The sequence below is a fragment of the Pinus tabuliformis genome, chromosome 3_2, assembly GCF_031772625.1.
Source record: "Pinus tabuliformis cultivar Carrire ecotype Pingquan chromosome 3_2, CPIR1, whole genome shotgun sequence".
Taxonomy (NCBI): Eukaryota; Viridiplantae; Streptophyta; class Pinopsida; order Pinales; family Pinaceae; genus Pinus; species Pinus tabuliformis.
Window position 1 is genome coordinate 688,745,987 of NC_142302.1, and position 26,964 is coordinate 688,772,950.

A 26,964-nucleotide genomic window follows, 5' to 3' on the forward strand; every position below is an offset into this window, starting at 1 on the left:
CTTCCTATATCTAGCACCAGAGTGTCAAGTGATGATTGCAAATGGAGGAAAAATAAATTTCTCTGGAAAGTGCCATAATATCAAGCTATCCATGGGAGAATATGTATTTACTAGCCCAATGCTTTCCATTCCAATGGGAGGTGTTGATGTTGTACTAGGAGTCCAATGGCTACAATCCTTGGGTACAATAGCTTTTAGTTTTCAAGAACTTTTCACCAAATTTTCTACGGAAGGAAAGGATTTTGAATTAAGTGGTATTGCAGGGAAACCAGGAAAGATAATCAGCTCTCATGGTATGACAAAGCTTCTAAAAAAGGAGCAAAGAGGTGTAATTGCACAATTATGTTCGCTAGATGTTTCCACATCGGAATCATCTATTGCTCCAGATCTCCAAAAAGTCTTGGATAATCATTCCAAGGTATTTGAGACTCCCAAAGGTCTCCCACCTATGCATGATCATGATCATGCTATTCATCTGATTCCAGGAAGTGTTCCTCCAAACATCAGGCCGTACAGATATCCCTATGTCCAAAAGAGTGAAATTGAACGTATCGTTGCAGGAATGCTAGAGGCTGGTATAATTCAACCGAATCAAAGTTCTTTCTCTGCTCCAGTAGTATTGGTGCACAAGAAGGATGGATCATGGCGCATGTGTCAGGATTATAGGGAGCTCAACAATCTCACTATTAAAGATAAGTTCCCCATTCCTGTCATTGATGAATTACTGGATGAATTGCATGGATCAATTTACTTCACCAAGTTGGATCTTCGTTCAGGATATCATCAAATCAAAATGAAGACTGAAGACATTTCAAAAACAACATTTAGAACTCATGAGTGTCATTATGAATTTTTGGTCATGCCTTTTGGCCTTACCAATGCACCTTCAACACTTCAAGGTTTGATGAATTCAATTTTCAAACCATTCCTTAGAAAATTTGTGTTAGTATTTTTTTATGATATACTAATCTACAAGAAGTCTTGGAAGGATCATGTTGAACATGTTGACAGGGTGCTACAACTATTGGAGGAGAAAAAATTATATGCAAATAGATCCAAATGTTTCTTTGGAGTCTAGGAGGTGGAATATCTGGGTCATATTAGATCGCATGAAGGAGTTAAGGTAGACCCTAGCAAAATTAAAGCCAAAGAATGGAAAATCCCCACATCCATAAAGCATCTGCGATGATTTCTTGGGTTGACAGGGTATTATCGCAAGTTTGCTAAGAATTATGGGAGAATAGCAGCACCTCTAACAACATTATTGAAGAAAGATGCATTTTCATGGACTCCGGAAGCAACAAAGGCATTTGAACATCTTAAAGAGGCAATGTGCCAAGCACCAGTCTTAGCTACACCGGACTTCACAAAAACCTTTATTGTGGAATGTGATGCTTCAGGAAATGGAATTGGTGCTGTTCTAATGCAAGATGAAAGACCCATTACTTTTGAAAGTCATCCAATCAAGGGAAATTTTTTAAGCAAAGCTATTTATGAGAAGGAAATGTTGGCAATACTCCATGCACTTAAGAAATGGTGACCCTACCTAATGGGAAGACACTTCAAGGTAAAAACGGATCATGATAGCCTTAAATACTTTTTAGAACAAAGATTATCCTCTGAAGAGCAACAAAAGTGGGTCACAAAGATGTTGGGTTATAACTTTGAAATCATCTACAAAAAAGGGAAGCAAAATGTGGTGGCAGATGCACTCTCAAGAAAGGATGAGGACGTGGAAGCATTGTTGTTCGCCATTTCTATTATCCAACCAGATTGGATAAATGAAGCAAGGGAGGAATGGAAGAATGACGAAGAAGTGTGGGCACTTATTCGAAAGTTACAACAAGATTCCAGTACGTCTGATACATTTAGCTGGAAAAATGATTCGTTATGGTACAAAGACCACTTATACCTCTGTAAGAATTCCCAGCTAAAACAAAAGATTCTTACGGAATTGCACACTTCTCCCTTAGGAGGGCACTCAAGATTTCTAAAAACTTACCACAGGGTTAAGAAGGAATTTTTTTGGAATGGCCTTAAATCAGATATTCAAAAGTTTGTGGTAGAATGTTTGGTTTGCCAACAAAATAAAGTTGAAACAATTAAGACACCGGGTCTATTACAACCTTTATCCATTCCAAGCCAACGTTGGGAGGAGGTTTCAATGGATTTTATCACAGGTTTACCCAAGTTTGAGGGAAAGAGTGTCATCATGGTGGTAGTTGACAGACTTACCAAGTATGCACACTTCTGTGCATTATCACATCCATTTAAAGCCAGTACAGTTTCTACTGCATTTATGGAAACAATTCAAAAGCTACATGGAAACTCAAAGATTATTGTAAGTGATAGAGATCCCATTTTCAATGGAAATTTTGGACAAAATTATTTTCTTGTCTTGGTACTCAGTTAGCTCATAGATCATCTTATCATGCTCAATCTGATGGACAAACTGAGATAGTAAACAAATGTTTTGAAGGATATCTTTGTTTCTTTGTATCTAATAAACAGACACAATGGGTCAAATGGTTGCCTCTAGCTGAATGGTGGTGTAACACTTCCTTCCATACAACAACAAAAATGACACCATTTATGGCACTTTATGGGTATCAACCACCATCCATCACATCATATTTAATAGAAAATTCCAAGGTTTAGGCAGTGGAACATCAAATTGAACATCAAAAACAAGTCCTCCAACTCTTAAGGGATAACCTCGTGTTGGCATAGAATAGAATGAAACAACAGGCAGATCAACATCGCAGTAAAAGAAGTTTTGATGTAGGTGATTGGGTATTCATATGGAACAACCATATAAGAAAATTTCCCTCAAGCAAGATAAGAAGGATAATAAATTATCACCAAAGTATTATGGTCCATACAAGGTGTTGCAAAAGATTGGTACTATGGCATACAAATTGGAGCTTCCTGCAGCTTCTCAATTGCACCTAGTTTTCCATGTTTCATGTTTAAAGAAGGTTATAGGCGACAAGCTCCCAGTTCAAACAATATTGCCAGAACTTGACGAGGAAGGAAAAATTATATTGGAATCGGAAGTAGTCACCGAAACAAGAATTCGACAGCTACGAAATCGATCAATTTCAGAGTATCTTATCAAGTGGAAGAACTTATCTACTGAAGATTCCACACGGGAGGATGAAAATTTTATGCAGAAGTATCCAGAACTACTCAAGCATTGAGGACAAAACTTTTTTGAAGGAGAGGGGCATGTTGGGTCCCTATAATACTAGTGATTACCCCATTACTATTGTAGTTATACCCTTATTAATATTGTTGTGCCCCTATTGCCCCCATATTGTTATTACTGTGCCCCATAGAATCCCTCTATTGTTATTTTTGTGGCTTTATATTATTATTGTTAGGTCGGCTGGATTATATTGTGACTCCTTAGACTCCTATATGGAAAGGAGGTTTTGTCATTTGAATCATCCAAGAATTGTTCATTTATGTAATGTAAAGGAGGTTTCCCCCTCGAAGAGGCTGAATTCTAAGGCGTTGATCTATCTTTTCTATCTTTTCTTGAGTTGGTTTCATAACACTTTCACAGGTATGGAGGACATATTCATTCCTGACTTGTTCTTATTATCTTGCAGTTGACTGAGGTCCTTCGACTAACAATGCTCACATTTCTATAGGTTGGTTCAACGTGTCTACTCTAGTGAAGGGTTTATGTGAAATTTCCTAGATGGAAATTTTATTCTACTTGAACTTATATTCATATGGCTTAGAGTCATGCCTTGTGCCTACTTATCAAAATCTTTCCTAAAACTCCTGTTAAAGGAAAATTGTATTGTTTTATGATCTCGATTGATACCCTTGAGGGGTTTTGTTCTACTATCTTAAAATTTTATTTGAACAAGATTATTATTGTCTAACATACTTTGATCTATTTAATCTCTCATTTTGAATTTTCCACTCTAATGTTGGTTATTCTGGTTTATTAATTTTTTCCTTTTCTGGAAAATATTGTAGATCTAAGGAACAAAATCCTAATATGGCGTGAAGTCAATAAGCATAGTTATGTTATTACTAATCAATGCTTTTTCGTTTAATATGTATTCAGTACGAAGAGTGGTTTTACTTTATTTTCATTCACATAGGATATTCAATCCATGCATTACTAAAGGATGGTTAAACTTATTGTTAAATTTCAAGATCAACTTGCATCCATTGCTAAAGTTGAGAATAACTACAGATATTCCTAAGAATGTATTGACTAAACATTTCATTATCTGTGCGTTAATGCGTTTGATATTAAAGAAATTTGTTGAGTGCCAGAAAATTTATTCGTGTTCAGTTAGCATGCATCATTAAGTTTGTCTTATTCTTTGGCTGCAATTTAACCTTTTTCATTTAATGATAAAGATACAAATTCTACAGTTCTATCTATTTTCTAGGCATGTCTTTGACAAAGTCATCTATGTATGTATCTTAATTACCAAAATATGCATACGATATTAAATTATTGAATTAATTATTGTTTTCCAGATTTACTCAACTCCTGCAATAAAACTTGTTAGTTTTCTCTCTCGTTCATTAAATTGAAGTAGAGGAAATTCCTACCAATCATGTCTTCTAGTCTGCCCATCCTATTGGCTAGTCTGCATATTGTTCAGATATGGTTTCAATGTCAGTGATATTCCATTGACTATAATTATATCAATAGATTCTAGACTAACCATTTTCGATCTTTATGGAATGGAATAACTCAGTTACTGATTTCCCGCTAATTGTATACTGAGGTGTACCCTCAACAACCAATCTACATCATCGACAACCTCATGAGTCTACGATCAAAATATTTGCCTCTATCTGGAAAATATACCATGAAAGATTTCAACCACGGCGATTGAGAAGTTTGTGTCCAGATTTGGTTGAACTTAGAAATTAAGAAAAAATAGTCATGGGGATAAACATACTCTCTCCCCTGCCAAATTTGATTATGGCATTTACTCACATGAAAAATTAATTTATTTTAGTAGTTTACCCTTCCTATATATATTTTTTGGAGTATCATCATTTTCTACGACCTCTGCACTCATGATAATTTGAATGTAAGAAAATTGTTAATATAATTATCATAGGTGGATACTATAGATGCATTTCCAGATCGTGTGAGTTCCTTTCCCATAAAATGCAAAGACTTATGCGTAAAACACACCACATATATATATATATATATATATATATATATATATATATATATATATATACATACATATCCTATATAAAATTTGTTTAGGCTACTACTGGGCATCACTGTAACTATTTCCACAATTCAATATGCAATAGTGTTATCAGTTATAAATAGTAATAAAGCATACACCAACAATTTCAGTTGTAAACATAATTATAACGTGTGACAAAATATATGGTTATAAACATGAATGTAGCTTGCAACAAAATTTTTGGTTATGTACAAATAGAATAAATTTGGTATCAAAGAATGAATAAAATAAAAACAGTATTACAGATAAAACATCCATGAGAAACTGTAACAGTAAACAATTGGGTCAACTTGGGATGAAAAATTTTCCACCCAACCACTGGGTCAACTTGGGATGAAAATTTTTCCACCCAACCACGAACCTTCACCACAAGTTCTCCCCCTGAGTTGAGATCTTCTTACCCCAAAATAAACAAACTCTTGTGATTCTGAACAAGGTATTTTTATGTCTTACTTCCCTAGCAGACTTTCCTTAGCAGTGTCCCACTTTCTAGGGTCTTCCAACCCAATAGCCTAAGATTTTTTCCTATTTTTCAGAAAAATATCTTCCCTCTTCCATTAAATCTCGCTTTTTTCTCCCGTGACACTTTATTCACTCTTACTCAGTGTTCTTTCCACATTGAGTGATTTAATAGATTTTTCATTCCAATCATATTAAATCTCATGAAGAAACCTCTATGTCTTTTTAGGAGTAATTTGAGGGAAGTTTGTCATGATCTTATCCATCCACATTAGTTTCCGGATATGGGTAATGATATCACTAACTCAATTGTTTTGTCCCAAATAAATCTCCAGTTTTTTTTATTATTATTAAAATTTATTTAATACATCACCATAGTCAATTCCAAATTGAGTTCACTATGGCTTTATGGCCATCACAACTAAAAATAGCTTAATCTAAACAAACAATATTTACATAAGAATAGAGGGGTATTACATCTTCCCCCTCTTAAATATAGAACCTGTCCTTTCCAACATTCAAATCTCCTAGCAGTTTAAAATATCAAAATATGGTATGGGAGCAGATATTTCATTACTAGGTTAGGCATAATTGACTCATCAATTTTCAGTTTTGAAGTCCTAGTGAGAACCAGAGGGTGAGCAATGTAGCCCTAGATGCCGATTGATTGGACCAAGTTATGCATTTGGATATTGTCTCAAGTGAAAAATCATCTTGGAAGTTGTAGTTTCGCATACATCTCATCCTTTCAAATTGCTATTTCTTTCAAAAGGTCATAGTCCCGCCACAATTATCTTTTGGGAGCTGAACCATGTTTTGCCATTCGTCCTCTACCACCGTGAATCAAGCCAAAAAATTGGAGACAGTACAGTTATTTATTATTTTCTTGTACGCATGATCAAGATTAGTTTTTTCATAAGCCAACATCATTATGTATTGTCATGATCATGGAGAGCTATAGACATATCAAGGAAAATATTGTTGAGGCATATTCTTTGCAACCCTAAATTGAGCTTGCATGTGTAACTTGTGTGAGTTTACTATTGAAGTGCACAAACTATTATAGAGGAGTGATTCCTATATATGGTAAAAGGTGAGGACCTATGCATTGTATAGTGAACTAGTGAACTCTGTTGCCTGGAGCTTGCTAGATGAACTGTGTCTAGAAGAGTGAGTTTCTATCTAGTGTAATTTTGATATTTTTTTCATCACCTAGTATGGAGTATCGAAGAGTTGTGGAAGAGTTGTAACTTGTAACTCATTGCTTGGTGAACATTATAAATTATAAGGTGATTAAATAAATGGGAAAAGGCAAGAGGCTGAGACAGTCAAAACAACAACAAGACTTGTTTGAAGTCTATTTGTAAGAGTTGGAAGCCAAAAGGCAAAAGAATGTCTTAGCATTTGAATGCATAAAGGGATGTGTAGATTACAAAATTCTTCCCCTCATTGCAGATGTAAAGACAATAAAAGAGGCTTAGACATCCTTCAGATGACTTTTGGTGTAAAGGGGAGTAATCAAGTCAACTATAGTAGTGTTGTAAAACAAGTTGTAGGAATGCTTGATGATGAAAGGAAAGGTGGATCTGTAATAGTAAATTTACAAAAAGATGAAGAGTTTCATGAATCCCACTTGAATGTTGATGAAAATGTTGGTGTGTTAGTAGCAGGAATTGATTTTGGCATAGATAAAGATACGAGTGGGGAAAGAAGTTATTTGGTGGATCAAGCAATTGAAATTGCAGAGGGCAACTTTGATGAAGAACAATTAACTAATTATTAGTGGTTGCATATGATGCAATGCTAAGTTACCAGGAAATGGATACAGGAATGGATATGGGTACGGGGTTTGAAACGGATATGATAAAGTTTCAAAAAATATGGATATGATATGGCCGGAAACGACAAATCATATATATATATATATATATATATAGATATATATATATATATATATATATATATATATATATATATATATATATATATATATAAAATATTCATATTACCATTCATATTTCAGAATCTAGATTATCATCTATGATCTATCATGATTCATCATCATCAATTCAACATTGTCATCATCATTAATGATTATTATAACATTCATGATTCAAGTTTCAACATATCATCAAGTTTTTGTTTCAAATTTCAAACATGAAGCTATCAACATGACAAGTTACACGGACACCATCATTACCAAAATTAATAATGCATACTAATTACTACATTGTAGAAAGTACAAAATGAACTATGACTGGCAGTCTAATATCATTACTCATAATTCATATGGTTGTTCAAAATTTTAAATGTTAAAAGTTAAAACACCATCATAAATTACATTTACATATCATCAAATATGTCCTCATTCATGCCACTATAATGTTCCACTTCCACATCCTCTCTAGAAGTGGCACTAGGAACATTGCAGCCATGTCCGCTTGAAGATCCACCAATTGGTGACCTCAAATCAAACAAATTCATATGAGACATGGCATTCAATGTCATATCCAAGTCAGGAAACTCTGGTTCCACGTCCCATAATTTGGTGGGCCCAAATTTGTATTCATCTCTCTTGTGTGACAGAAGGCAAAGGTTTGAATGAACATACACTAGTTCCTCAACCTTCTTAGAGCCCAATCTATTTCGCCTCACTGAATGGATGAAGCCGTATGTACTCCAGTTCCTTTCTAATGAAGAAGAACTAGCAATCTGTGACAAGATCTTGATGGCCAATTTTTGGATATGTGGAAGTGCCCCACCATAGAAGTTCCACCACTCAATTGGACTTAATCTACTCTTGTCCCACATACACTCAATATCACAACCCCAACCCTCTAATCCCACAAACTGAGAAAACTATGCACGAATCTGAAGCCTAATTTCAGGATCTGCAAAAAGCTTTTTAAAAGCATTTTTAAATCCTTCTGCAACTTCTGGGTCTTTGTTTGGTGTGCTTCTTTCTGGATTACATAGCAACTCTGTGACATAATATTTTGGATTCACTGCATAGGCTAAATGGTGCAATGGGGTGGTCATCTTGTTCCACATTTTGGTCAATATATCTTTTACTTCTCTGTAAAAGATTTCATCTGGGTCATTCTCCTTGGCATTTATAACCAACCTTATCTTCTCTATCATGGAATCAATGCCCTCATACACCTCCCCCAGATTAGGCATATCTGTGTCAAACATACGGAGCAAATCCACAATTGGCTTAGTAAATGCCAAGAGGTACTCCACCCTATCCCACCATTCATCATCAACAACCAACTATTTCATTGCTTGTGCTCTATCATATTGGGATTGCCTCCATTGATAACAAAGAAAACTGTATACCATTTATTGTAATGTATCTTTCACTTGCATGAGCCTTGTGAAGACTATGATGTGAGAAGCAAATCGAGTCTCGCCAACCTGTAGGTGTCAAATTGCCAATGTTTAAAATTTTAATCAATTTGAAAAATCATAATCTGATTGAATAACCTATTATGATTCATGAATCATGACATCTGAGAATCCAATTTAGATATTTGAATTTAGAGTCAGAAATTAGAATTTATGAAATATTTAATAAACTTTAAACCTTAAAGTATAGGTACCTTAAGGAGCTCCAACATAGCAAATTCCCTGTAGATGCCTCGGGACATGTGGTTGTTTGTGATAAAGGCTTGAATTTATTTTGCCTCTTCAAAAATAACTCGAATCCACTCAATTTGCTTCCTCAACTTGCTCAACATGAGGTTCAATGAATGTACAGAACAAGGGGTCCAAAAAATGTGTTGATATTTGTCTTCAATAATTAGGCTTGCTGCTCTATACACCGTTGCATTGTCAATTATTACTTGGACAACATTTTCAGGCCCCACCAATTCAATTGCTTCAATAAAGATGTTAGCAATGAATTGAGAATCTTTCATCTGCCCCTCACAATCCACTGTCTTCAAAAACATTGCCCCATGTGGGTTATAAGCAATCACATTGATCAAAGGCCTATTTCTTTGATCTTTCCATCCATCAGAAATGATGGACACCCCTGAAATGAGCCATGAATCACGGATGGGGGGCTAATTTAGCCTCAAAATCTAACACTTGAGCACTCAACAATGTGTTGTGTATCTTCTCATATCCAGTGCTCTTGTACCCTCTTGGGGCTTCATTCAAATGTTTTACCATCTTTGCCCAGTAAGGAGATCGCACAAGGTTAAAGGGAAGGCCATTTGCATAAATGCATTGGGCTACATCTGCATATACTATCTCTCGAGCATCATTACTAAAACTCTTCTCAAGCGGTCCCAAATTTGACTGATTTGAACCAACAATTCCATGATAATGAAGTGGAGGCTTCGATTAAGATTCTCCCAACCTTTTTGGGTGTTTTAAATGGGAGGCGGGATTTGCCTCATTTGCTTTAGCATCTGCCTCATCTGCTTTAGCATCTGCCTCATCTTGTTCTCTCTCATATTTTGAAATTTTTACCTTACTTAAACCATTTTCATCTGTCCCATTCTCTTTAGGTGGGCCACTGCATATTCAAACCCCATTGTTTCTTAAAGCAAGAAAATGTGCTTTAACCTGTGTGTATGACCCCTTAAACTCCTTTTTACACTCACTGCAAACCCATGCCAATGATCCACCTCCTTGGATCTTCCCAACAGTAGTTACATATTTCCAAAGTGGTGACTTTGGATCAACTTTATGGGTTGATTCAATTTCATGTGCCACTTCCTCTGCCTCATGAATGGTTGAACTTGAAGTTTCCATGAATGATGATGTTGTAAATGAAAGTGAAAAAATAAAATTGACAAATATTAGATATGTATTTAAAAAAAATTATTTGGTCATTTCTGGATGTTAATAAAATTATCTCATCATTTATTTATATGCCTTTCTCTTTACTTTGTTCCATCGTTATTATTTATTATTCCAATAACTACAAAAATGAGTGAAATCTATGATAAATAGTTTGCTGTCATGGCCGGATTTAGACTCTAGAGTTTGATAAGGAAAGATCCCAATCACATTGGTGGCACTAACCAGGCTGAGAGAGCTCTTGAATACGTGAAGGTATGTAAGGATGCTTATCTGATAAGTTAGGACTTTTAAAACCTAAGGAGGTGAATCATGTTGAAACTTTGAACCAGGTGCTACTACATTACTCTTCCTAAACAGCACTATGTGTATAACTTTATATCTATTTAAACTCACACAATCAATTCAAAAATTATTGAAAATAACTTAAATAAGTTTGCATCTACTTAGTCTACAAGCATAATAAGTGGAAGTTATAATCCTAATCTTAATTTAAAAGCCTACTAGCTAGTTGATGATCTTAAAGTGATTTTGTGAGCTTAGTTTGCAGCTAAGATGTGAAAATAACTTAAATAAGTTTGCATCTACTTAGTCTACAAGCATAATAAGTGAAAGTTATAATCTTAATCTTAATTTGAAAGCCTACTAGCTAGTTGATGACTTTAAAGTGATTTTGTGAGCTTAGTTTGTAGCTAAGATGTGTGTGATTGTGTGTGTGTGACAAGTCACAACATTACATGGTCCTAAACTCTGCATTACTAATTCAAGACTGTTGGTTTCATATTTATGAAGGTGCTTAATGCATTATAAAATCTTTGTAAAATAAACAAGAGAAGGCAGGAGCAAGCAGGAGAAAATGGCATAATTCCACGTTTGATTCGTTTCATTATTACGGACTCTCCCTTGAAGTAGACTGCCTTGCCTTTGCTCTGTGATATGGCTCATGTTTGTCGATATACTAGGGAGCAACTAAGGGTGCACAATGGGCTGGATGTTTATTTGAGCTTACTGGATGATGTGGGCTGGTCAGTTACTGCTTTGGACTCTCTTGCAGTTTGCTTAGCACATGATAATGATCATCGAAAAGTTGAGCAGGTATTACTTAAGAAGGAAGTTGTGAAAAAGTTGGTCACTTTCTTTCACTGTGAAACTAAGGGTAATATTGCATATCCATCTCACTATCTTAAAGTAACAGCCTACAGGTTGCAGTTAGCACGAAAAAAGTTCAACAAAATGATAACATATATACCAGGACCAACGATGTCGACAGCTGACAACGTTCAATGGTTTAGGAATCAGAACACTGCACAGTGCAACTATGTCTCTCCGGTGTCTGTGGTGATATCACAAGTCTGGACAGTGGACAGTGAACCTCTCGAGTCTCAGCAAGTCAGTGGATAGTGCATGTAAGGTCCTTGGTTACGGACGCGTTCGGGCGCCGGGCGAAGTCACCGTGCACGGGCGGGCGCGTGCGCACAGGTAGGCGCGGGCGCACGGGCGGGCGTGGGTTGCACGACCGGCGGGCGGGTCTGCACGACAGGCAGGCGAGGCTGCAAGGCGGGCGGGCGAGGCTGCACGGCGGGCGGGTCTGCACGACAGGCGGGCGGGTCTGCACGACGGGCGAGTGAACACACACGGGCGCGCTGAATGGGCGACTTGCGACGATAGTGCAACGGACCTACGACAGAAATGCGACGATAGTGTGACAAAAGGCGAACACTTAGAATTCGACTAAGTGTTGGAACGCACACTTATACCACGACTTGGACAGCCTACAAGCCGACTTGTGAAAGAGCGTTGCGGGCGTATGTTCATGAATGTATGGGGTCGGCCATGGGGCTACACACCCCTTCATAAACCTACATTAGAGTGTGTATAAATAAATGAACTTGGAGCTCATTTGTGACAAGGATCTTCACTCACATAAGACCTTCACATAAGAGGACAAGGAAGTGCGTAGTTTTAGTAAAGGAATGCGCATATCTCATGCGCATTAGCCTTAAAAAGATTGTGCAGATTTGTCTTAGTTGATGGTTGGCAAGTGTGCCATGTGTTGAGTGGATTTTCGTACACGGGTTTATGCAGGACTTGGCTAAGGGATCTTGGGTGGCTCGGGTGAGCACCTCCCTTCGTGCAAGGGTGCAGAACATGTTGTAAAAGGCAGGTGGCCTGTCTTTTGTAAAAATTGGTTAAGTGTGAGACTTGGTTCGGCCAAGACACACCTGTTGTAAAATCTAATATTCTTGATATAATAAAATTGTCGGGCAGACTTTCTGGGAGTTGCCCCTCCCTTTGTACTTGCTTATTGTTGATGTTCTCGGTTTATTGTTCATGGTTAATAATTGAGAATGGTCTTCACTAAAGTATAAAGGATAATGCTTTATTTGGTCATAAAAACATAAACTAAGTATGTTCATGTTGAAGTAGGCGTAGTCCACGGGTGTTAGTATTGTTAAAAAGAAAGCGCTCGGTGGTGCCGCACCTCGCTACAAGCGGTTGGAAGATTACCGCAGGTGTAGGGGCGTGACAGTTGGTATCAGAGCTCGGTTGGAGCTGGTGAGCAAAGGTTGCTCGTGACAGTGACAAGGGTACTTGCAGGTGAAGGAGACCGTTTCACACGAAGTGAGACAAGGGCCGGTTCAGGTTGCAGGTGAAGATGTCTATCTTGCAGAAATTGGGTTATGCATCCTTCAAAGAATTCGAAGGGAGTCTACTTGAAGAGTCAGAAAGAGTAAAACAAGGATTTGTAGAATGGGGCAAAAGGTTTTTTGAAACAAAGGATGCTCTCCGTGCCTTGGTTAAGAAAGGGATTCCTGATAGAGGGGAAGCTCTTCGACTTGCAAAGGAAGTAGACTTGATTGAAGCAGAACTCAAGGAGCTCAAGATAAGAAAGGAATTGAACCAAAAGGAAGTGAGGCATCTCCTAGCCTTGAAGAGGAAGGTTGAAGCTGAGGAAGAACTTCTTCAACCTGGTTGGACAATAGAGCAAGATGAAGTTGCAGATTGCGCTAACAAGGAAGAGGAAGCCGTGGTAGATTAAGATGTTACAGACATGATTACGATGGAGGAAGAACTTGAGGCTGATCAAGTTGAACCAGGATCGTGCAGTTTGTCAACATGTATGGATGAGGTCACTCGCATGGAGGAACCTCATTGTGATGAAGTAAGTGATGATACTTGTGTTTCATTTGGGCATTTGGGAGATGGACCATGTGCAGGAAAGGGCAAAGCTAGTTTGCCAATGCTAGGGAGGATCTCACCATGGATGACTATGATGGAACCTTGTATGGAAGAGCAAGGATTGTCAGTTGTTGGAAAGCTTATTGGGGTTACTTGTGACCTTATGATGAAAGGTGCAAGGACTCGGGACAAGGGTGGAACTTGATGATCGTTGTGGAAGAATGAGTCATGCTTTAGCCACATGAATTGGCTAAGTGCCCGACATGACTCATGGACAGGTTGAGGAGGGCACACACTTGTGATGTTTTGGGTGGACTTGTCATGGCCGAGACCAAGAGCAAGTCTTGATGGACACTTTGGTGGAGGAGCTATGATGAAGGGACTCATGACATGATGATGAGATGGTTGGGTGACCGAGTTCACTAAACCGAAAGTTGAAGACTTGGATGGGATGGCCAGATGTTGTGATGTGTGTACTTGGTTGGACTACATGGGCAACTTAGTCATGGACATCAGGTTGGAGACTTGAAGATATGGAGCATGGCAGACCTATGCAAGGACATTGTGTGGAAGCACTTGTAGAGATGTCAAGGGACATCCAAAGAGGAGTGCTAGGGCAGGAATGTTATGCAGGAGGACTTGCTAGTATGACATGGGGACTTGAGGATGGCACATTGCAAATGATGAAGAGGACTTCATGGACCTGAATGGGGCACATCAAGAGTTGATAAGATTGGAGACTTGAGGATGGCACATTGCAGATGATGAAGAGGACTTCATGGACCTGAATGGGGCACATCGAGAGTTGATAAGATTGGAGACTTGAGGATGGCACATTGTAGATGATGAAGAGGCTTCATGGACCTGAATGGGGCACATCGAGAGTTGGTTTGAGGAGATGGTCTCTTCACATGGAGGAGACACACATATGGACAACATGTTGCAGATGAGATGGATGGAATTTCCATGGACCTGAGCATGGATTATTGAGATACATACTTTGGTATCGTGAGCTTGGTGGCAGTGGTCATTAGGTCGGAACATAGTGGAGAAAGAGTCTCTACATATGCTGCAGAGATGTTTGCCTTGTGTGGAAAGGTCGACATCGTGGATGATGATGATCTTGGTGGATGGTTACTGAGATGGTATGTTGTCGAGGACGACAACGATTTCAGGTGGAGGAGGATGTAAGGTCCTTGGATACGGACGCGTTCGGGTGCCGGGCGAAGTCACCGTGCATGGGCGCACGGGCGAGCGCGGGCGCACGGGGGAGCGCGGGCTGTACGACCGGCGGGCGGGTCTGCACGACAGGCGGGCGAAGCTGCACGGCGGGCAGGCGAGGCTGCACGGCGGGCGGGTCTGCATGACAGGCGGGCGGGTCTGCACGACGGGCGGGTGAACGCACACGGGCGCGCTGAACGGGCGACTTGCGACGATAGTGCGACGGACCTACAACAGAAATGTGACGATAGTGTGACAAAAGGCGAACACTTAGAATTCGACTAAGTGTTGGAACGCACACTTATACCACGACTTGGACAGCCTACAAGCCGACTTGTGAAAGAGCGTTGTGGGCGTATGTTCATGAATGTATGGGGTCGGCCATGGGGCTACACACCCCTTCATAAACCTACGTTAGAGTGTGTATAAATAAATGAACTTGGAGCTCATTTGTGACAAGGATCTTTGCTCACATAAGACCTTCGCATAAGAGGACAAGGAAGTGCGCAGTTTTAGTAAAGGAATGCGCATATCTCATGCGCATTAGCCTTAAAAAGATTGTGCAGATTTGTCTTAGTTGATGGTTGGCAAGTGTGCCATGTGTTGAGTGGATTTTCGTACACGGGTTTACGCAGGACTTGGCTAAGGGATCTTGGGTGGCTCGGGTGAGCACCTCCCTTCGTGCAAGGGTGCAGAACATGTTGTAAAAGGCAGGTGGCCTGTCTTTTGTAAAAATTGGTTAAGTGTGAGACCTGGTTCGGCCACGACACACTTGTTGTAAAATCTGATATTCTTGATATAATAAAATTGTCAGGCAGACTTTTTGGGAGTTGCCCCTCCCTTTGTACTTGCTTATTGTTGATGTTCTCGGTTTATTGTTCATGGTTAATAATTGAGAATGGTCTTCACTAAAGTATAAAGGATAATGCTTTATTCGGTCGTAAAAACATAAACTAAGTATGTTCATGTTGAAGTGGGCGTAGTCCACGGGTGTTAGTATTGTTAAAAAGAAAGCGCTTGGTGGTGCCGCACCTCGCTACAAGCGGTTGGAAGATCACCGCAGGTGTAGGGGCGTGATAGTGCACCTCTCAGCGGCGGCGGCAACACTCTTGTCGTTTAGGTTAGGGTGAAATGATAAATTGTAAACAGTAATTTTAACTTGTTAAAAACTTAAAATCTGAAGTGATGTGTTCACCGTTCCTGGCGAGCAAGGCGTGCAGCTAAAAAACGTTTTGAATTTTTCCAAAAACGTATGATGATTGTATGAAATGTATTTTTTTTTTTTAACGGGAGGGTTTTTCGTAAAAATGCCTGAGAAACGGCTTAAAATAACCGTAAGTTTCCGAATCCAAAAACAACACCCAATACATTTTTCCGGTCTTTTTTTCTGTTTTGACTGTGCATACGGATCCAAAATGGAAAACGACATTTTGGGTTTTCACGCAACCATTTCCGGCCACTTAGATGCAATGGAAATGTTTTATTGATATATTGTTATTTGGCAAGAGAAACCCACTTGTGCCTAGAAACCAAGTGGAAAGTGGAAAACAACTTGTTTGCATTAGAAGAGGTTAATAAAAACGTGGAAAATGAAGATTATAATGTATTGACAGAAAGGCACGACATAGGAAGAGAAGAAAGTGCAGGAGGAGAAAAGTCTCATTACAGAGCATAATGAATGGAATCAATAAGGTTTTGAAGATGTTTTTTTATATAAAATTAATATTAATTTTGAGTGTGCAGAGGTTTGCAACAACAATGAAGCAACAAATTTGAAAAAGAGTTAAAGTTCCTTAAAGCATGGCTTTCAACACCATGTGTTGATGAAGTCTGCATAGAAGTTGCAGCAATGAATGTTAAAACAACATGGACAATGTCGAAAATTAAAGTTGTCAATAAAATTTTGATGTACTGGAGTAGTGAAGAGATAAAATTTGACTACGGATTTATTTTGCAGCAAATTGATAATCAAAAAATTAATGATAAAAGTCAACCTATAGAAGATAGCTTATGGAAACAGTCCACATACAATGCAGATTTTTTTGAAGTAGAGGACATCCATGGATAGCCTTAAACACTTTTCTATGTTTTTATGATAAAAAATGATTTAACAATGGAATAGCTGCAACAACAGATGAAGAAACTGAAATTTGGAGCATAGAAAAGATAAAGCTATTGATAGGATACATGATTTGGAATAAAAGGAAAAAAATCCAACTCAAGTGTTGATGTCAATATTTTAAGTCATTGTAATCCTAGCTGATACTTGGAAGTTATGTTAAGTCATAGTTAAATTGTCAATCATAATTAAAAGAGTGTTGGAGATAATTACACCTCTCTGTCAAATAAATCAATCACTGAGACACCATCTCACCGTCACACACCACCTCACCGTGGCACACCGCCTCACCTTGATTAAATTCGAAAGAGAAACACCGCCATAACACAATTAACCGACATAGTTTTCTTGTATAAATGTAGGTGATTAAGGATAGAAGAGACGAACAACCAGTGTTGTAAGGCACCTGTAGCTGCATAGTGGTAATTGTCCTCGGGCTTTGGCATTTCAATCATTTATAAATTCATGTCTGGTTTTTGTTAGCACTGTAATTGCTTTGTCGTTGTGTCCTGTCATTCAGAAATCCACAAACCAACAGAAGTGTAACGAAACCTGCAGAACTGTAACGAAACCTGCGGACCTTTGAAGAAACAAAAGTTTATGTTATTCATGGTATCTTCCAACAGTATTGTCCTTTGCCTGTAATCCCTAAGAGGTACTAATTTTTCGTGTCAAAGTGTCAACAATAATGCCTTCTCTTACGGATAGTGTCTTACAAAGGGATTTCCCTTTTTTCTGTAACCTCTAAACAAGTACTAAGTTTTCTTGTGCATTGTCCAGAATAATTGGCCTTCTCCTGAAGTGTTCACGACACCTTGGACCATGTATTCGGTTTTCTTAATTTTATAACACAAAATTTATTACAGTATGAGAACGCTTCGTGTCCTTCTGGATTTTTATCATCTAGTATATCATCAAATTTAGATCTCATCAATTCTATCTTCATTATAACATCATGTGTCCAAGTTCACTTAAAAGTCTGACTTTGAATCCCATTACAGTGAATATTTGTTTTTATATTATTTCGAAAAGGAGAGGCTAACGTACCGTCCCTAATGTTTTGTTCCAATTAAATGGATTTTCAAAGTATAAATTGGAATATTTATTTTTTAGATATGGTTGAAGAGGAAATTTATATTTCGATGCTTTTTCATTTTACACTTACAAATTGCTTGGATGTAATTTTATTTTGTGAGAAGCGTCACCACAATTCTGGCAAAATACCGGGTACAAACGGGAACAACCACAAACTCGACGCCTTCCTCGCTTCAAAACACCGAGGTATGTGCTTCTGTTTACAATCATCGTAGAAAGCTGAAATCTCTGTTGTGTAGTATCAAGAAAGAAGCAGTTATAAGAATGATTACTTTTTATATGAAGATATTGCATTGCCGACAGATAATTAGCATATGGTATTGACGCTTATGCTATCCATATGCTTTTTCATGGATACTAATTCCAATCCGGATCTTACATATTTTACTGGGTTGCTTTTGTTGGTCTGTGTCGCTAATATGAAATAATAGATATTGAAGTTTGTTCATGTTGACAGCAAACATAGGACCAAATTTTGAATACAAATTAATTTAAAAAATAAATTAGCTTTTACATTGGAATTTGCCCAGTTGTGAGGTAAATGAGGACTTTGACCAACGTATTAAACATTTTAGTATTTAATGGACAACAATATTTGAAAATGGTCTTTTTGTTATACTTTTACTTTTCTTTAATGGCTGTACTTTCATTTTTATTTTGAATGTTTGTACTTTCATTGTTTTTATGAGATATGAATAGTAAAAAAATAAAAAAGCTAGAGGATAAAAGAAAATGATAATAATATTAGAAATCTAACTTATTTAGAATAACAAGATTATTATATTACTCGAGAGTGTAAATAGTGTATATAATGTGATAAGTTCGAGATTATTATGTGACTTGAGAGTATAAATAGTGTATATAATGTGATAAGTTCGCTTCAGAAATATATGAAATTTGATAATAAGAAAGATTAAGACATTAAAATTTGGAAAATATAATAAGGAGAATTACATATATGAATGATTGGAAAACACAAAAAAAAAAATATTTAAAAATAATTTAGGATTTGTTAAGAATGAATTTAATGTTAAATCTAATAATATTAAAATCAATCTACGAAGTATATGTATGTATAAAAATAGGAAGTGAATAAGTTACACATTTTGAAGATTTGGTCTGTCTATTTAATTCTTACCTTTCATTTATTTAGAGTTTTTGATCATTTAATGTAGTGTAGAATTGAGATTAGGGTTATGTTTTGGCAATTAATTTGTAAGTTTATTTAGACATCTATATTTAACACCATGAAATCCATCATCATAGATATTATTATAGTCTTTGAACATGAAATGTAATGTACCATGGACATTAGGGTTATGTTTTGGTAATCATTTTGCAAGCTTTTTTAAACATCTATATTTACCATCATGAAATTCATTTTTATCAATGTTGTTATAGAAAGCAAGTTCATTATATTCTGGTAACTGTAAAATTATAACTTAGGATGGACATCATCATAAATATTATTATAGTCTTTGAACATGAAATTTAGGGTTATGTTTTGGTAATCATTTCGCAAGTTTTTTTAAACATCTATATTTACCATCATGAAATTCATCTTTATCAATGTTGTTATAGAAAGCAAGTTCATTATATTTTGGTAACTGTAAAATTATAATTTAGGATGGACATTAGGGTTATGTTTTGGTAATCATTTTGCAAGCTTTTTTAAACATCTATATTTACCATCATGAAATTCATCTTTATCAATGTTGTTATAGAAAGCAAGTTCATTATATTTTGGTAACTGTAAAATTATAACTTATTTTAACTTATTCTTAAAATTTTGTTTAACAAGGAATTTGATTTCATTTATTTTTGGAAAAACCTAATTTCTATTAATTATATCATATTTTATATATATTAATATTATTATTTAGTTCGTTAGCAATCAATTTTAATTAATTATTATTTAAAAAAATATATATATATATATTTATTTAAATATAGGATAAAACTTATATCACAAACCAATTTTGTTATAATTAAAATACTACTTTAAATAAACCAATTTTGTTATAATTAAAATGCTACTTTACATAAAAATAACGCTTTTAAGTCAGTAATACCTTTTTCTTTTTTTGGTAATGACTAGTTTTTTCCGTTTATATTTTACACATCTTTGTAACATGGCAATAACCTCTTGCAAATCAAGAATAACTTCCTTAAAGTAAAATCGAGCTATGCGTAGAAGTGTACATAAAGTGAATTACAGCTCGCGTATTGTTACTTTGGGATGTTCCAAAAAATCACCAATTTTCATGAGCCCCGCATATTATTTCGTAGCACCAGAGACTTCTGAAACATTACAATAGTGTCCGTGATGTAGGTAGATTAACGATAAAACGGTTAAGTACATAACGTTGCAGTTTAATGTAACGAAAAAGCGAGAAATAAAGTCTGTACTCTCAAAATAGTAAATAGGCGGGAGGTTTTGACGCGGAATTATGTGAAGAATTCAATATGCTAAAAACGCTCAGCATAACTCTATAGTGTTGAGAAAGGGAATTGAAGAAAAAGCAAGTGGGGAGTTACCGAGGAAGAACTGTCTATCTGCAGTGTACAAGTGTGGTACAGGGGTTAAATTTGACGCCCGTATACTCGTATTTAGTTTTTTTCTCCACGTTATGTGTAATTTGCCAATAATTTGTATGGCAATAATTTTTTTTTAGCCCGTATACTCGTATTTAGTTTTTTTCTCCACGTTATGTGTAATTTGCCAATAATTTGTATGGCAATAATTTTTTTTATAACTTGCCAATAATTTGTAGAATCGCAATTTGCCAAGTGATTGCTATCCGGATTCCAGACTAAGTCCGGAATATCAATTTCTAATTTTCAACCCGTAAATGGTATCAAGTGATTGCTATCCAGATTCTGGTATCGCAATTTGCCAAGTGATTGCTATCCGGATTCCAGACTAAGTCCGGAATATCAATTTCTAATTTTCAACCCGTAAATGGTATCAAGTGATTGCTATCCGGATTCCAGACTAAGTCCGGAATATCAATTTCTAATTTTCAACGGTAAATGGTATCAGGTATGGTATTGTATGGTATTATTGGTAATTAATTCCCAGCGACCCACTGCGGAGTTATGTTACTAATTTATGGTGATTCGGAATAAGTTATAAATATCAATTTTTAATTTTCAATTCTTAATTCTCAACACTTAATTTTCAACAGGTAAATGGTATGATATTATTGGTAATTAATTCCCAACTAACACTGCCGAGTTATGTTACTAATTTACTTTCAAGTTCCAAGTCCCAATATTATTGGTAATTAATTCCCAACTAACACTGCCGAGTTATGTTACTAATTTACTTTCAAGTTCCAAGTCCCAATTCGTGTCAAATTCCAATGAAGTTATGTTACTAATTTATGGTGATTCGGAATAAGTCATAAATATCAATTCCTAATTTTCAATTCTTAATTCTCAACACTTAATTTTCAACAGGTAAATGGTATGATATTATTGGTAATTAATTCCCAACTAACACTGCCTAGTTATTTTACTAATTTACTTTCAAGTTCGAAGTCCCAATTGGTGTCAAATTCCAATGAACAGCAATTTGTGAGTTGAGTTATTCATTGTTGAATGTGGTGACTTTGGTGAGGAGCAAGGCATAAGAAAAACTCTGCAAACTCTGGAACTTCTGGGAATGCTACAAAACCAGAACTCAGTCGACCAAGTAACCAGTAAGTGATAGCCTATTAGGCATACATAGTGAGAGATGCTCTGCTCTATTCGTTTTTCTGTGCATGCTTGTTGGATATCTGTATTCGTTTTTCTATGTAGTTATTCGTTTTTAAATTTGTTCGCTGCCTTTTTCTATGCATGCTTGTTGGATATCTGTATTCGTTTTTCTATGTAGTTATTCGTTTTTAAATTTGTTCGATGCGTTTGGAATCTCCATTACCTGTAGAAAAACCAAGTTCAGTTTGTTGTTTTATCTAATGAAAAGCCAAGTTGAATTTGAATTTGCAGTTCGTTGTTTTATCTACAGAAAAACCAAGTTGAATTTGTTGTTTTATCTATAGAAAGTAAACAGTTTGGCAAGACTGTTATGAAAAACTTACCTCGTTTGGGTGCTTGTTTCCCTAGTCCACAGTTAGGGTGCTTGTTTCCCCAGTACACAGTTTGGCAAGACTGTTATGAAAAACTTACCTCGTTTGGGTGCTTGTTCCCCAGTCCACGGCAAACTGTATAGAGTCACATTTTTTATCGACTCTTATAGGCCAGTAATGGTGTTGGGGAACAAGCCCTCTGCTATAAAAGTCATAGTATTGTGGTGTTACCAAAAGAGTTGGTGAGTCACACGCCAATGACTACTATAAAATAAATTGGCTGGGTTGTAAAGTCCATGCCTGGAGACTATTACCCTATGTTGAATTGGTAAATGCATCGTTCTTCTTTGGAAGAGGTGCAAGCTTACAAATCTCGTGTGAAGTGAGGGTTTACAGGTCTGCAGAGATCAATTAAAAGCTTATTGATTAAAAAACTAAAAGTTTAATACAAAATCTCGTGTGAAGTTAGAGTTTACAGGTCCGCAGAGATCAATTAAAAGGTTATTGATTAAAAAACTAAAAGCTTGATACAGACCTTAAGAATCCTATTTTAATATACATTACCAAGAATTATTTGCAACTCTTACAGCACTTAATGTAAGTTACATATCGCCCAAAGCCACTTAATGTAAGTTACATATCGCCCACGGGGCTTTGGATTGACGGTGAATGGGTGCACTGTTAAGGCACTCCTTGCGATAGGTCACTGGTTCAATTCCCCGTGGGTACTTAGTTTAGTCTTAACCTAGAAAAAAAAAAAAAATGTAAGTTACATATCAAGGGCTGCTTGGCAGAGACCCTATATATTGTTATAAACAACCTTAGGACTTCGAAATAGATTAAATTATAGTTACATGCCAAAGCTTGAAACTTGAAAGTAGATCGCCAGATACTTCAAAAAAGCAGAGCGCACAGACATTAGTGAAATTGAATTAGCGCACAGACATTAGTGAAATTGAATTAGTGTTACATATCTTCAGAAAAAAATTCGATAGAAGCCTGTGTCAAATGGATAGTTACTCCGATAACATCTAGTTTAACAAGCAGCAAAAAATGGCTCCACCAGATTTCAGCTTTCAGATTGCACAAGTATAATACACTGGCCAAAGCAAATAGACAGAGAGGCAACAACGTGAAGGAGAATCTGAATAATTGTTACCAAAATTTTCAGGGATGGCTCTTGATCTAACTTAAATAAAAATACACATTAATACAGTACCTGTAAGCCACCCAAAATGAGGATCACAAAGAATACAAACATATTCTCCAGACAGTTCTGAGGTCCTCGCTGTGACCAAACAATCAATAATTGGTCAAACATAAAAATACACGGTTAATATTAGCATTATACAGCCCTAAGAATTATCTCATGTCCTCGGTTAAGAATTGTAACTTTTAATAGAGTATTTTTAGCCGGCTCTTTCTTCAAAGTTTGGGCATCAACAGGGCCGAATTTTCTGTCACTGGCTTTATGAATTCTGTTAATAGCCCTTTTACTTACCCCGGGAAACGATGCGTCCTGGGGTTTGGTCTTCAAGGGCCGTTTCTTCTCAGGATTTTAGCCCTAAGGAGAAATAGGCGTCCTGTCACTGCGTCCCGGCGATCTTACCATGAAAAACCTTGGAAAGGGTGAGGTGTCTCATCCCTTTTATAAAATTTAAAAAAACACGTAAAGCACTTGAAATATACCTGAAACTATACCCGAAACTACGTTTATGACAACTTTCCGTAACTGAGGACTGAGGAGATCATTCCTCAACAGTTTGTGCACTGAGCCTCCCATGAAAGTTCCAAACACAGGCAAAGAATCTAGTGGAGACACAGGAAATAAAATACAGAGGCGAACTGTTACAACAAGAAGAAATCTTTGTTCAATAGCGCTTCACAAATTCGACATGGAGTTTTACACAACGCGAAAAAGAGAAATTGCTTTTAGTTTCATTCATATACAGAAAATTGCTAGCCCAATACATTACACATGTGGCTTTGATATATAGCCAGATGGAGTCTTTATTTGAGCAGCGATTATAATCAATGACACATCCGAAAATCAATTGTCTTGTGTAAAAACTTATAGTTCATGGAATTTTCCACATGGCGGGGATACATAGCCAATGCCATATGGAGTGTTTATGTCTGACAGTGACAAATCAACATATGAGACTTTATGTTGGCAGATGGTACAGTTAGTGATGACATGTACGAAAGGCATTCACCTCGTGACAGGTGCATCATGCATGACATTTTCCACGGGTCTCGGATAGATAGGCTTCGCTCTCATATGTTTGCTCATGTAATGTAAAATAAGTAATAATGGGAGAATTTTGCAGCGATCAGTATGGTTGAGAATCGAAAAATACTAATAGTTTAATAAGTTCTAAGTGGTGGAGATATCTTTGATTTTTCTTGATATTTCTAATTTCTTCTCATTTTCAGGTCTCAAAAACAAAAACAAAGTGTAGCAATGAGATTTAAGCTGAATGGTACAACAGAGAATGGAAAATTTGCAACAATTATGAGTACAATTTAAAATTAGATGAAACTTGTACAAATAAATATTAAAAGTCATATGATGAGCAATTTAAAAATAAAAATGTCATAAAAAAATTCCTTGACAGATAGAGTCACCTGTCAAATTTAACCTCTGCCTGGGTAGTTTAAGGAAAGTAGCAGAATGGTCTGCTAGAACAAATGAGGCTATTCTGGTTGTTATGGCTATGTGTCCATGGAAGAGTAGTTGACTATGTTCGAGCGTCATATCAAAAAATAGTATCTGTAATGCTTTCTCCTCACGTGTAGATACCTTGAATTTGCATTTAGCTACGTATAAAATTATTTGTGAAAGATGTTAAAACTGTATATTAGAGTTACAAGGATGTCGTAACATATGCTAATTTAATTGTCTGTGAACAAAAATGAATTGTAGTTATCACTGCCATAGAATTTTTCGGTCCACATAGAGGATCCCACATCTCAGATCTTTTGTTCTACAAGCTGCGTGACTCATCAAAATGAAATATACATATTTTTCTTTTTGAAAATTGATGAATGAAAGAGTGAGTATTTACAACGCAACATATGAAAAGTCAAAATAATTAAGTTCATGAACATGCTCGCCATACCTTATTTGTAATCTTAGTCTTTTCATGTAATCTTAGTCTTTTCATAATATTATTACATGAGTGTATGTTTGAATACTATGCAAAATAGTTTTTAGCGATTCAAAGTTTTATAGTAGTAGAAGGTTAATCTTAGTCTTTGAATGTATGTTTGAATATTATGCAAAATATACATTATTTGTAATCTTAGTCTTTTCATAATATTATTACATGAGTGTATGTTTGAATACTATGCAAAATAGTTTTTAGCGATTCAAAGTTTTATAGTAGTAGAAGGTTAATCTTAGTCTTTGAATGTATGTTTGAATATTATGCAAAATAGTTTTTAGTTGTTTAAAGTTTTATAGTAGTAGAAGTTTTGAAGATAGGGAGGAGAAAATCATGAGCAAATTGTATCGGTGGGTGAAAACAAAATTTTATTTGTTATTATACTGTGTTACAATACAAAAACCAGAGAGCAGTCCAAGTGTGTGAAATATCCACTTTTCACTACAGTGAATAAGCCAAAGTCTAAGTTTTTAGCTTTGTTTCAAAAGTCAAAGTCTAAGTTTTTAGCTTTGTTGAAAATTGATGAATGAAAGAGTGAGTATTTACAACGCAACAAATGAAAAGTCAAAATAATTAAGTTCATGAACATGCTCGCCATACCTTATTTGTAATCTTTGTCTTTTCATATTATTATTACATGAGTGTATGTTTGAATACTATACAAAATAGTTTTTAGCTGTTCAAAGTTTTATAGTAGTAGAAGGTTAATCTTAGTCTTTTCATATTATTATTACATGAATGTATGTTTGAATATTATGCAAAATAGTTTTTAGTTGTTCAAAGTTTTATAGTAGTAGAAGGTTTGAAGATAGGGAGGAGAAAATCATGAGCAAATTGTATTGGTTGGTGAAAACAAAAGTTTATTGGTTATTATACTGTGTTACAATACAAAAACCAGAGAGCAGTTCAAGTGTGTGGAATATCCACTTTTCACTACAGTGAATAAGCCAAAGTTTAAGTTTTTAGCTTTGTAATTGTTTTTTCCAACTATGAAATATTAATACAAAGTATTTCAGTTGCATACTCAATGACAAGAGACATATTTCTAGTTTTACAGCACATTATTATGCTTGCTCTATTTTTATACATAAATTTCTGGATTTTACCTTCTGCCTCAAAATTAGACACATATTAGACTTGTAAGAAAGCCTAATACCATGGTTCAAAGGAGACCTCTGGTAGTGGAAACTAGTGGAAGAGATCGAACGATTGGTAACAATTAGGATGCAAACAACTCGGAGAAGAAATGAGGTGATTGTGAATGCTATGTCTATGTGACTAATGAAGAGTACTTGACCTTGTTTCTACACCATTTTAGAATATCATATATGTGATGCTTGCTTCCCAAGGGTAGGTATCATGAGATTGCATTTAGATTCATCTATTTTCATAAAATTGTGACTAGGGTAAAAATTGTACTTTTAAGTTACAGGTTTTTGTAACGTGTTAATTAAAATGAAGGCGCAGTGAACATAAATAAATTCTAGCTATGGTTGCCATAATTTTTTTAGGTCCGGGCAACATATCCCATATCCCAGATCCTTTGTTAAACAATTTGCACTACTGATCAAAATGAAAAAGAAGTGATT

At 36.2% G+C, this 26,964-nt stretch overlaps 1 protein-coding gene across 1 annotated transcript in view; it reads left to right on the forward strand.

Moving 5' to 3' along the window:
- The window catches only part of LOC149182511 (protein VERNALIZATION 1-like), a 123,284-nt gene that overhangs the window by 67,301 nt on the left and 29,019 nt on the right, over positions 1-26,964 (forward strand). Inside the window, exon 2 of the mRNA XM_089418554.1 lies at positions 18,240-18,321. Coding sequence (XP_089274680.1) covers positions 18,240-18,321 — 82 coding nt within the window. The remainder of the gene's footprint in view (positions 1-18,239; positions 18,322-26,964) is intronic.